The following is a 13,728-nucleotide window of genomic DNA, read 5'->3' as shown; positions in this document are numbered from 1 at the left end:
TAAGTCTTTGAGCAACTGGGCATCATTTGAGACTAAGACTTGTTTTTTATTCCTGCACATAAACCTTGAATGCATGAAGCTCCACAAGTAACAGATGAAAATGTAAATTTTTTAGATACTCGTAGTAAAAGCCTTGAAGAAGCAAAGGCTTAAACTTAACCTCAAAAACCCATAATAGCTGAATAACTGAACTTAATTATATTATTAGAAAGTCCTTTAATACTCTCCCTCTTATCCCTTGTTATTTGTCTGTTGTGTGTCACAACAATACCACTATTGTATTTGATGTATAAGAATAGTTTTGGTGAAATAAAGTGATTTCTAAAAATTTTGACGTTTATTTATTTATTGCAATACTGCAGACTGAACCCTAGTTCATTTTACTTTATTTATTTTGACAGAGTCACATTAAGTTGCTAAGTTGCCCAGACTGGGTTCAAACTTGCAGTCTTCTTGCCTCATCTTCCCAGCATGTTGGAATTACAGGCATGTACCACCACATCGAAGTAAGTCATCTTTACAAGTCTGAGTCTTATGATTGGTATGCAACAGCAACAAAGCAACACAACACATCTTCATTTCATTCATGCACTGGAAGGAAAACATAAAGTGAAATCAAATGGAATGAAAAGTGGGGCATAATGAATAGAATGATTTTTTCTAATGGTGTTTGTAAGTAGGATCACAAGTCTGCATCTTGTACAGCAATTAACCACTAAGAAGAATATATGCAGTGTATTATTTGTTGAAACTGTATTTTCGATTTGATTTGAAACTGTCTCATTGCTATATGTTTATCAATAAAACTTTGAAAAGAAAAAAAAAGTGGGGCAAAACAGAGATTCCTTCTAGTTATTTTAAATATTCCATTTTAAAATGTGATTTTTTGCCAAACATGTCTCTGCAGATATGACTTGTCAACACTGGCAGGTTCCTGATTGTTAGGATAGGAGGGGTTGTTCTAATTTTTGTAGGCATAGCACTGTGATTGGTGCTGTGAAAGAGGATCAAGAGGCTGTGGGATGTGAGGCAGGAGTTTCTAAATTAGTTCTGAAAATTTTCTGAAGGAAGAAGGGCTTTGGCTCAGATCTGGGGGAATGAGCAGGTGCAGGCAGAATAAGCAGGGAAGGAAAGGGGCCTGTGGAAGCAACAGTGTGCTCTCAGGCCCAGTAGTAAGAAAGCAGAGGTTACTCTGACTGCTCCAAGTGCAGGCTGCAGAGCTCAGAAGAGCTGGGAAGGATGGGCAGGGGAGGAGAGCACAGTGGGCCGGAAAGGGGCTTCCACGCTGGGAAGGCTTTGTCTTTGTTCCAAGGTTAGTGCGAAGGCATCAAAGGCTCTGGGCAGGGAAGTGGAGTTTGCTTTTGAAAGACTTTTGAAGGACTGCTTACTGGTGTGTGGACACTGGGCAAGCGGGTTAGAAGATTATTGGCAATGAGGCTCCGCCAGTGGTCCAGGTGAGAAGGGTCAGTGGCCTGGCCCCTGTGCAGGTCTCCAAGACGGACAGTGAATGAAGCTGACAGATTTGGAAGGTGATTCTAATGGGAAGGCCTTTGTGATTGAATAAATACGAGACTAGAGATACGGACTTTGCAAGATTCAAGTTAGCAATCTCTAAATTACAGTGTAGTTTTCAGACACAGCACGGGGGAGACAGGTGCAATTTCTGTGCAGTGAAAACTAGCTTAACCATAAATTATGTTCTGTGCCTTTAAATCAGTAGGTGGAACCCACACCCTCATTCCTAACTATTAATCAAAGTCTTCATAGACAATAGACTTTATTGGCACCACAAAGCAGCACATGTTCTTGTGTGAGGAGTAAGTGGATGTCATTGACCACACCCAGCCATGCTTTACAGATGACCTCCCAATCCTGTGAATATCTAGGCAGCAAATCATTAACTTTTTTTGTATAAAAGAGGATCTGATCCACAAAAGGCTTCCACAGAGGTCTCTGTGAAGTTGGAAGAATTCATTTTTCATTTTGAACTCATTTTCACCACTTTTCTCTTGAAATCCAAGTCCTTCGTAAGACTTTTTATAACACAGTACAACTCTGTATACTAGTGGACAACTCAACTCAGGGATGTTTCTTTGATAATCTATGACTTTAAGCATAGTTATGAATTCGTTTCTCTTCAAAGCAAGATAAGTATTGTTCTCTTCCATTCCTGTACAAGTTCTGAGCGCTCAGTGAGTTTCAGCCTGACTCCTGTTTCTATTTTAATTGGGTCATTTGCTAGAGAGGGGATTGCTGCCCCTTGTGAGCTGGAAGGCATCTCTGAATGATGCAATTTCTAATTACATCTAATTACAGTTTTCTTGGAAATATAGTCTGTGACCCTGGATACTTCTCACTAAAATCCTAAACATCAGGTGGCTTCATTTTCTCCATTCCTCTTTTGAAAATTCAAAAACAAAGAAAATCACATGGTATTTTTTTATTAGCTTGTGAGCCATTTCTTTTCCACATTCCTTGGTCAAACTCTGCTTTTCTGAATGGTGGGCATTTGCCAGTTCTACCCTGGAAAGACCACAATCCAAAAACTGACTCCTTTGTATACAACAATTTCATAAAATTGACCATCATTTCACTTCAAACTTTTCCACAGGAACTATTGAATGTAATTCCCATTGTACTGTTTTCAGTACTGGTTTTTGTTACACAAATCAGGGGTCATTTTATGAAAACAAAGAACTCAAATTTTGACCTTTTTCCTTTTCTTTTTACTTCTTGAACTTATTCTTCCTATTGACTAACCTCTTCCTCTGGATGTTATATTTAATGTTTAGATAGCATTTTTAAAGTAACCAAGATGAAAATAAGGTTGTGTAAGGAAGAGTGAATGTTTAATTGCTTGATTGATCTTGTATGCCTTTATCTGATAAATTAAGCAGCAAATTTGATGATAGCAATATGTAATATAAGAACCATTGTTCATTTTCTATTCTTGTTCTGAAATTTTGTACCATTTTTTTTTGTTGCTGTTTTCTTTGTTCTTGCTTTTTTTTTTCCCCTCTTTAAAGAACAAAAGAAAATACGGTAAAAATGCAAATGGAAGCTATATCTTCTTAAAGTGATTTTTTCAACTAATTATGACTTTATGCTTCTCAAAAATATAAGGAAAATCTTAGATGCAATCAAAGGCCATAAGAGGCATGGAGGTGAGAGGAAAGTGAGCTCAAAGGACATGTATTTAAAGAAAGACAGCGTGGTTCTCTTTCCCACCTACAAGTAAGCCTCTGTGATGCCATGGTTTCTGGCATTCTAGAGAACTGTCCTAATGCCCATCTTTCTTCCTTGATGAAGATGAGGATTTTCCAGATGGGAGAGCTAAGGCTGATAGAATACTTTGCTCACCAACTGGTGCAGAGAAATTGTGCTGTGGGGTATCAGCAGTGAGGTCCTCTTTGTGTAAATGCTGAGTCTGTCTGTTAATTAGAGGAAAGGTGTTGGACGGTGAATCTGGGAAAGTGAGTTTTAACTCAGAACTGGATATTTATAGTTGTATGGACTTGTTTAAGTCATGTGCCCCAGATAAGCTTATCTCAACTGTCCCACTTGGACAATGAGTTTACAGACTGACATTTTCCTTCTCCAGGGAACCATGACACATCCTTCAGTTAAGTCTGTGTTTCTTAGGTGAAGGAGAATAACACTACTGATAAATTTTTCTATTTAAAGGGTTTTATATTTTTGTTACATTTACTAATCACAGCAATATCTAAGGTATTTTATGAAGTCTTATTGTAATTTACAAGTTCATGGAAGTCAGATATGTTCTTATGTATGTAGCATAAAACAAAGTTCCTATTAGAACTCAAGTCTCTGATTTAACAGTGCTTGATAAAAAGACCCAGGACTGGCCATTTCAGTGGATTGTCCAATGACTCTGAAGTTGTGGACATCAAGAGAATGATCTGGTGTGGAAAGGGTGGCTGTGGTGAGGTGACCACAAGACTGACAGAAGAGAGGGTTTCCCACAGTTGGCGAGAAGAAAGAAAACACAAGAGTTAAGGTATTGTTGAGTCCCCAAAGCAGGACTGCCTCCTTACATTGCTTCTTTCTTATGAACAGAACCCTGTCTGACCCCCACTTCTCTTCTTCCTTCCACTCTTTCAGGCAACTGGGCATGGATTTTTATTTTTTATTGATGTGAAGAGAATAGTTTATTTTCAAAAGGGGCACAATTTCTGACCTCTAAAAGATGTCAAACAGCCAGGCAACTAGATTGCTTCACTGGCTTTTCTCTGCACTGAAATGCTAAGGCTCTTCTATGGACTCACCTCCAACTTGGGAAAGAGGCTTTATGGCCTTCAGATATTGGCAAGACATAATATAAAACAAATTTTTTAGAAGCAACAATTGTGATTTTCCTATTAATATTTTCATATTTTAAGCACAGCAACAACAAATGTCCCTTTTACATGTTCCTACCAGAATGAGCCTCTTTCTCCTTTTAAAACAGACGGGACTGACCAAGCGTGTACTGCAGACTTTGTGTCTTTCTCAGTTTGAGGCTTTCTATGTGTATCAATAGCAGACAAATACTGTAGTTCTAATATCTTAGAGTCATACCCTTCAAATGCCTGTAGTGTGACAAAAGATAAGAGCACAGCCTCCAAACCTCCATATCGGTTGTTGCCATCTGCATCCAAAACCTTGACCCCTGTCTCAGGTTAGGCCAGGGATGAGCCACAGGAGCACGGCTCTTATAGGAGCAGCAAGGAAGGTGTAGAATCTTAAGTGCTGGCTCCCTGCCAGTGTGCTGCTGAGTGCAAGTGTCTCCTTTCATTCCACACAAAGGGCAGATTGTTCCTCAAGGGATGCTCCCAGCATCTCAGGAGCCAGGAGGCATGGAATTGACAAAATAGAGTGAATGTTCCCTTCAATTTTGTGTCAGGGGTTTAGAGTCTTTCTTATCCCAAACCAGCATTAGTCTCAAAAGGCCGCAACCAGACACAGGGACGGAAAGTGGGTATCATAGCTCCATCCTCCAGGGGCTGCCACTGCTCACTTCCTTGGTACCGACTTCAGTGCCAGGTAGCATGTAGGAACAGAATTGTGGCACTTTCTGAGTTACTGTGCGGCCACACACTTCCACACACTTCTACACACTTCTACACAATCCTCCTTATGAACAGTACAAGGAGGATTTAATGAATGAAGCACACAAGGCAAAAATAAATGCTGCTCTTCCTGGAGCTCCCAGATCACCTGACTCAGTTGCAGCCTCTATGAGGAGGCTCAGAGTTAATGTGCTCTTTCTGGATGTGGTTGTGAGCAGCCATTGGTGAAGGGACCCAAGCCAAAGGCCAAGGTCTTAGACCAAAGAACTCTGGATTTTGCAACAGTATTTGAAAATGATTTCATTGAAAAAAGTAGGATATCAATTCTGTAGGACTTTTTCTTGCTTTGTGATAATTCTCTCCTCTTTAAAAATCATAAATATGAAATAATTATCCCTATACATAAGCTTTTTTATTTTTTATTTTTATTTGTATTTTATGGCAGGTTCAGCCCACTCTAGGGGCAGGGCTGGCACAGCAAGTGATGCCAGGGATCAAACCACAGTCCCTGCACTTGCCTAGGTTCACCTAAGCAGGTGCTTTAGACCGCTGAGCTATCTCACCAGCTCCCTATACATATGTTGATAGTGTTATCAAACTACTGAGAGATGGGCACTTTGAAATATTTTTACAGTGGTAGAAATTTGTTCTGAAAAAGATGGAATCTCCTCTTTCTCCCTTTTTCACTTAGTTCCTTTTGTGTAGTTTGCCCGAACTTAGTGAGATCAAATATACATTTTTTTTTACTGCAAGCTTAGGCAAGCACAGCTGTTATTCATTGATTTCTTGATGATTGCTATTCTTTCTGGCATAAGATGGAATCAGTATTGTGTTAATTTGCATTTCTCTAAGGTCCAGAAATGTTGGACATTTTCTCATATGTTTGTTGGCCTCTTGCATTATTTATTCCTCTGAGAAGTGGCAGTTCATTTCACTTGCTCATTTCTTGACTGGGTCTTTTGTTTTAAGTAAACAGAAACATTTTATGTCATAAACATGAGATACAGTTAATAATATGAAGAAGATCAAAAATGGGGAAAGCAGATTCAAAGGTGAGAGAGCGAGAGGCAGAAGGTAAAGGGAAAGAGATTGAAAAAGGTAACAAAACTATACTATAAACTATATGTACTGCATACAAATGTACTAAAAAAATAAAAAAGCAACTAGTACTCTGTGCTGCCTGTTACTATGAGTAATTAACCATAGCAACAGTAGCAGCAACAGCCCAACACACAGTTGACCATCTCCTATTTGTGTGCTCCGTCCTGGGATGTCTACCCATGAGGCATGATTTAAGGTTCACACTAGTCCTGAAAGGAAGCTCTTATTTAGCTGCCTACACAAAAGAAGAAATAGAGGCCAGGAGACACTGTGAACAATAGGCAGTGAAGTTAGAATGGGCAGAGTTAGAAGAGCTTTTGACTCCAACATCTGCATACTTTGGACTTCCAAAATTGCTGTGTTGGGACACAGACTGACACAACTGAAGTGACTCTTGCTTCAATTTGAAGTACACTTCCAGCTAAAGGTGTGTAGGTCAACTCGTTTTTGTGGTTACTAAAGTCTGCTTTTGTCTTCTGACCCCAGGTAGAGAAATGGGCTTTCTCAGGGCAGAAAATATGCAGCTCTGCTTCTATGTCTTTAAGGAAATGAGCTATGACCACACACCAGGGAATCTTTGTTTTCCTCCCCTTGTTTGCCTATGTGCCAATGCCGTGGTGCTCTTTGGGGGCAGAAGTGAAAGCGTAGAGCAGCTGGAGAAGGTATGTCACAAACACACAATCCTGTCTGGAAGACAGTCAAGTGATAATTCCACTAACATTAACATTTCATGGAGATTTTATAGACATCCATCTTGTCAACACAAAATAATAATCACCTAAACCTAAAGTTTCTTAGGAAATTTCCTTTAGAAAACAGAAACATAAAGGGTGAGAATTCTCATAGCTCTCTCCAAAGACAGAGGAGTTGGAGGAGGAAGTAATTAGAGGACTGAACAGGGAGAAGCAGTCAATGAGACCAGTCTGGACCAATAGCATGTGGGAGTTTTCATTTCTACCCACACCCATGCATTTCCATTTCCAGAATCTTCTTCTGTGGATCAGCACCCCCAAATGCTTTTCAAATTCAAGACCATTTAATGTCCTCTGAGATGAGATCTACCCCTTCTTATCGGTTCTGTTTTCATAAATCACAACTCCAGACTAGAAGAATGAATACATTGTGTAGGATTGTATCCTGGGTACAGCAATTAGCTAGTGCCTCCCACACCAAATACTTAGGAAACTTTCCAAAGCTATTTATGAGTGTTGACTAGATAATTACTGGTTGGATAAATAACTATGGATCACATAAGGAATATTTTAAAAGGCTTCTGCCCTCAAGGAGTTCGTAATCCAGTGGAAGAATTTGTGTTTCACATAATTACATTTCGAAGGGAATCATTGGTGCATTTACTATACTGAGAATTGTCAGTGAGGGTAAAAAATGCTTCTTTCAACATACCTTAATCATCTCTGTGATTAGCTTGAAGAGAATTGTTAACAAATTTAAAGTTTCTGTCAATTTAGCATTTAAGATGGAAATTAACTTGATAGATTGGAGTCTAACACTGAGTTTAATATTTAAAACAAATTCTTGAGATTGGGTAAGCGATGGGAATCTTTCCAAGTTGCTTTGGGACGTGGATGTCTAGGGTGGAATCTGCTGCCTTGTCTCCTTCCTTCAGTGCAAGGGACTTGCTGCTGGCCCTATCTACACATGAGAATACTTCAGATTTTGCAACCAGGGAGTGGCTTGTCCCACAGGGCTAATGCCACAAGTCAGGCAGAGAGTTTGAAGTGGAAATAATTGTCTCCTCTGATTGCAAAGAAACCTGAGTTATAGTAGAAACAGCACATTCAAATTTTCCTTTGTTGATTCCTATCTGTGATGGAGAAGTGTCTGTCATATTTTATCTCAACTCTGATTCTCTCCTACCATGTACAAGGATGGATCTGGGTGTTCCGAAGTCCAGATTAAATAATTGTATTTTCTTTTGCTGGTAAGGATGATAATGTTAACAACATTGATTGAATCAATACTGCTGCTGCTGCTCCTGCAGCCCTTGGCTTAGGCAACAAGTCTTGTGAGAAGACTCTCAAGCAGGATGAGAAGTGGTAATGCTCATCAAATTCCAACTGTCTGTACTTAAATCTTCACTGTAGTGCAGCAGCCGAGAGTTTCTCATTTGTGTGAAGTGCTCCTATAAGGCAGAACTTAGTATTAAGAAGTAGTTTCTTAATAAACACGCTAAGACAAGTCTGAATATTTCAAAATTCTTCTTTGCTTTGAGCTAAAGCCTATATCCAGTAACCATTGTTTCATTACAATGTTCTTGCTCAGAAAAGACATGTGCATAAAAATGAAGTTCTCTTCCATGTTTATCTTAACAGAGTTGCAGCATTTGTCCTGGGTCTACTGACTCTTTGTTCTATTTCTACTCTTGACACCACATAAATCATAATACAATCCCTACATTCAAATATTTAAAGTGAGTTGCACTGTCTTACTTCAGCTGTGCCCTGATGGAGATCTTTGAAAATTATGGTTATATTTCAACTAAAGTCAATAGTCCCTATTGGACTACAGGGACTATGCTAGCTGGCAGAGGAATACATGACACAAGTACTGCAATTTCAAGATTTGTTGAAGTGTAAAATCAGATGACATTTGTGAAAACAATCTGAAGATAATGGCTTATTATGTCAATTTGTCACTATTTTGTATGCTAAGTACAAAATAGCGAATTATTGCAAGTAATACCATTAGCCACTTCAAAAGACCTAAGGGTCATTCATTTTTTCCGTGTAATTTACTCATTCTTCATAATAATCTTTGAGTTTCCTCAAAGGCTTTACATGAAAAGATGAGTAAACATTGCTAAGGAGCAACACTAGTGAAAAGGAATTGACTTTAAAATAACTGTTTAACATCCAGCTCTTAGTCTGTCCTAAACATTACAAAGGTGACTATTCATATTGTATATGTGCATTGTATTTCCTATATAAAAAAGTTTGGGTGTTAGTCTTCAAATGCTAGTTTATAACAATTTCAGTCATATTTTAGACAGTTCCAGTTGAGGTATAAAAGTCATCAATAGTTCATGATTAAAACAATGACATTAATGACATTGCAGTGTTGGCAAAGAAGGAACTTGAAATTTTCCTCTTAGTCATTAAGGTATTGGCCAATCGACATGTTAGTTCATGCCTATAATCCCAGCATTTTGGGTAACTGAGGCAGGAAGAAAACAAGTTACAGACTAGCTTGGAAATTTAGCTACTTAGGACTCTAGCAACATAAAAATAAAAATAAGAAGGCTTGGGGATGGCTGTAGCTCAAGGTGAAGGTCTTTTCAATTCACAAAAGCCAGCAGAGAGCAAGGGAGAGGGGAGATATGGTAGTCCTAGATACAAGGTACAATTTCAGACTGTTAAAGCTGTTTTCAAGGGGCCGGGGAGATAGCTCAGTAGAATAAGTGCTTGCCTGGAAAGCACAAGGTCCTGAGTTCAATCCCCAGTACCACACACACACACACACACACACACACACACACACACACACACAAAACCCTCAGAAACTGTCTTTATGGTTGAACCATTAACCTCTAGTAGCTATTTGTTTACTCAGATATTTGCTGCAAAAATGAAAAGGCATATATTTGCTTAATTGAGCCTAGTCTTGCATAAAGATATTTACATATAATTTATTTTTTGTGTTCTTTTTTATTTTCACCTTATAGAAATATATATATCATATTATAGAGAACAATTATACCAAATAAGATCTGAAAATTTAAACTTTAAACATAATACAAGAATATCTAGAGTTCAGATTAATCTGTGGGTTAAAAACAAACCCAAGGTAAGAAGAAAATTAAAATTCCTACTTCTCCTCCTCCTGCTTCTTATTTTAGGGGCATAATTTATATTTAACTGGTTTTAACAAATACACATCAAGACACAGGATACTTCCCTGTACTCCATAAAGTTCCTCTGTGTCCACGTCCCATCAATCACCCTGAAGAAATCACTGCTGCTATCAAATTACTATCTTCACAGATTAGTTTTGTCTACTATTGAATTTCAAAGAAATAGCATGTTATAGCTTTCTACACTCAGCATATAAACTTTAGGATCAATGCATACCTGCTGTTTGGCACACCAATGGATGATTCTTTCACTTTGCTGAATAATTTTCCAGTGTGTGAATATACCACCACTTTTTTATCCATTTTTTAAAATCTTATTTATTTATTTGGTGCAAGGTCTACCGGCAACTTAGACTCTTAATGATCATCCTGTCTCAGTCTACCCAGCACTGGGATTACGGGCATGTGCCACTAAGTCCAGTTTTGGGGTTTGCATGGCATTCAGTCCAGGGGATCAAACCTGGGTCCTTGTGCTTGCCAGGAAGACACTTAGACCCGAGCCACCTTCCTAGCCCTCCATTTTCATGCTAGTGGACTCCTGGGTTGTTTTCCAATGTGGGATTGCTATATATAATGATCTTGTGAACATTTTTGTAAAAAGCTGTTTGTTTATACAGTTTTCCACTCTTGTTAAATAATACCTTGTGGTGGAACTGCTAGGTCATAGGATAAGAAAATATGACAATTTTTTTAAAAAATAATTTTATTGAGAAACAGACAGCAATGAGACAGTTTCAAAACTGATTAATAGCACAGTTTCAATAATTAATACATTGCATAGTGTTGTCTTAGTGGTTATTCACTGTACAAGATGCAGACATGGTATCCTGTCTGCAGACACTATTAGAACAAATCTCTCTATTCATTGAATTAAGAGAATGCAGCTGTATATCTATCCTAACTATTTTGAATATACAGATACCAAATGGTCATTCATTTGTATCCCCCTTTTTTGCTTAGTTTTGTCAGAGAAGGGTATTCCATTGCCATTTAAATACTGTAGGTGAATGAATTCAGCAAAATATTCCAATATAGTCCAGTAGTCCATAATAGTAATGTGTTTTCTGTAGGACTGGCAATGTCAGAAGTTGTTGACTTGAGCCTTTTACATCTCAGCATATTAATATGGCTTTACTTTTTATACTTTGTGTTTATACTTTACTGCTGGATGGTTAAGACCAAGACAAAGCAAGACCTGTGTTCTTGGGGAAGATTTTTAATGTTTTCTTCTTTTACACTTGAGTTATCACTGCATCTCCCAAGTTACCATTTGTGTAAGATTATTTCTGTAGGTAAAGAAACAAAGAGGTAGTAACAGTGCAGCATTCAACAATACAGCAAGAATGACTCATCCCGTTTTATACATTGCCCTCCAACGAAGAGGTAGGCAGAACTCTCGCTTTGTTGTCTTCAGAGTCTCACACTTTGTTTATTAAAGACTTTAAATATTTCTCTTTTTTCTGTCTTAGTGACTTTTCTCATTGCTGAGACAAAATATCTGTCATCTAAATTTAAAGGAGGAAATGTTATTTGGCTCACACTTTGTAGAGGTTTTGGTCTGTAGTTGGTTGGCTCCAAAGCAGAGTGGCGTAACAGAGGGGCATCACAGAGGAAATAGCTCAGGGCAGGCAAAAGGTAGCAAGACGGCCAAGCGTCAAGTGATAAGCAAAGACAGCAACTGTAGCAACCACAGCAACCTTCTTTCAGTCCCTTATATTCTGTTAAGGCTGGCTCCCCTTAGGTGGGCGGCATTCACACCCAGGGTAGGGTACTCTTAATCCTAACACCTTTAATTCAAGCAATCACATCTTTAAACCCAGCATCACACACTCTAGATCCAGCCATCTCCCAAAAGCCCCACTTATGACCACAGGAGGCTTGGTTGCGGGGGAGTGGGGACACCTCCGTACAAGCAATTGTTGATAATAAATTGTAAGTAAAGGGCCATCGAGATAGCTCAGCAGACTAAAGCCCCTGCTTAGACAATTTTAAGCAGGTGCAGGGACTGTGATTTGATCCCTGGAACCACATGCCATGCAACCCCTGCCCCCAGGGTGGGCTGAGCTGGCCACAGAGTCCGGTTGTAGTGATGCATGCTTGTAATCCTAGTGCTGGGGGAGGCTGGAAACAGGATGATCGCTATGAGTCTGAGGTGTATAGTGAGACTCTGTAATAACCAATTACACTGAATAATAATAATAATACATACATACATACATGTATACATGCATATATACATGCATACATAAATTCTGAGTAAAAGATAGTTTTTATTTTGAAAAAATATGCTTTGACCTTGTTTGAAGATACTGACATCAATCATTTATGTCAGTTTCAAAAAAGAATTTCAAATGAAAGCTGTCAAAGTAATTCATGTTTCCTAGGATGAATTCATTATTCCCCCTCCCCCAAAGGTGAAATCCTAGGGCGCTATCCAGCAGCCTCACTTCTTCTGCTTAGTAAGTGTGGTCAACACATTCTCTTTCAGAGAAAGAATGCACTGGAGAAGACCAAGCCAAAGCGCTGGTGTTCAGGCGGATGAGCAGGTCTCATAATTTCATTTGGGGTTTCTTTAAGATTGTTCTCAGTACTTTTAATGTTGAAGTATGTTAAAATTGTCTAGCATTTGGTGGGCAAGTTAATGTCTAAATAACCATCTTAGCTACATAGTTGCCAAAGAACTGAATAAGATTTACAGTACATTTATTGTGAAACCTCTCTTTTCAATTCTTCAAGCTGTTTAACCCTGTATAAAAACAGAAATACTGTTGTTAGCAGTATAGTTATACAATTAGAAATTGGTGCAAAATATCTTCCTGAAATAGTTCATAATAATTCAGGCTGTGGCTTAGGTTAAATAACTAAGTATTAAAAATTCAGTTACTCTCTTCCTCTGCGCTGCCTACGGAGGTGGCAGCCATCTCCCTCTTGGCACCGTGGCAGCCCTCAGACCCCTCGTGAAGCCCAAGATCGTCAAAAAGAGGAACAAGAAGTTCATCTGGCACCAGTCAGACCGGTATGTCAAAATTAAGCGCAACTGGCGGAAACCCAGAGGCATCGACAACAGTGTGTGGAGGAGGTTCAAAGGCCAGATCTTGATGCCCAACATAGGTTATGGAAGTACCAAAAAGACAAAGCACATGCTGCCCAGAGGCTTTCGGAAGTTCCTGGTGCACAATGTTAAGGAGCTGGAGGTGCTGCTGATGTGCAACAAGTCTTACTGTGCAGAGATTGCTCACATCTCCTCTAAGAACTGCAAGGCCATCGTGGAAAGAGCAGCCCAGCTAGCCATCCGAGTCACCAATCCCAATGCCAGGCTGTGCAGTGAAGAAAACAAGAAGACAGCCTGTGTGCATGTTTATTTGTGCTTCAGTAAAATCACAAAAAATGCAAAAAAAAAAAAATCAGTTACTGGGGCCTGCCAAATAACTCACTGGATTAAAACACCTGCTTAGAAAGATGCAGGGGCAGGGAGATTCGATTCCCAGGCCTGCAGTGCAGGCCCTGTCCTCGGGGTGCGCTGGGACTGGCAGTTGAGCCTGGGCATGGTGGTGCCCTTCTGTGATCCCACCTTTTGGGGGAGTGTAAACAGGCAGATCACTACAAGTCCGATCTATGAAGTGAGACCCTGTAGACCCTGTCCTAAACACACACACACACACACACACACACACACACACACACACA

At 39.2% G+C, this 13,728-nt stretch overlaps 1 protein-coding gene across 1 annotated transcript; it reads left to right on the top strand.

Annotated features, from left to right (window-relative positions):
- Positions 1–6,100: 6,100 nt before the first annotated feature.
- LOC101589704 (60S ribosomal protein L32-like) lies at positions 6,101–13,373 on the top strand (the record flags this gene model as incomplete). Its single annotated transcript, XM_004638274.1, has 4 exons — positions 6,101–6,167; positions 6,657–6,832; positions 11,334–11,424; positions 12,922–13,373. Coding segments are annotated over exons 1-4 (786 nt in total), but the record flags the coding sequence as incomplete, so codon positions are not given.
- Positions 13,374–13,728: the final 355 nt, after the last annotated feature.

The sequence above is a fragment of the Octodon degus genome, unplaced genomic scaffold, assembly GCF_000260255.1.
Source record: "Octodon degus isolate 3935 unplaced genomic scaffold, OctDeg1.0 scaffold00097, whole genome shotgun sequence".
NCBI classification, from domain to species: domain Eukaryota; kingdom Metazoa; phylum Chordata; class Mammalia; order Rodentia; family Octodontidae; genus Octodon; species Octodon degus.
Note: the sequence above shows the minus strand (reverse complement) of the source record. Positions and strands in the feature narration are given on the sequence as shown.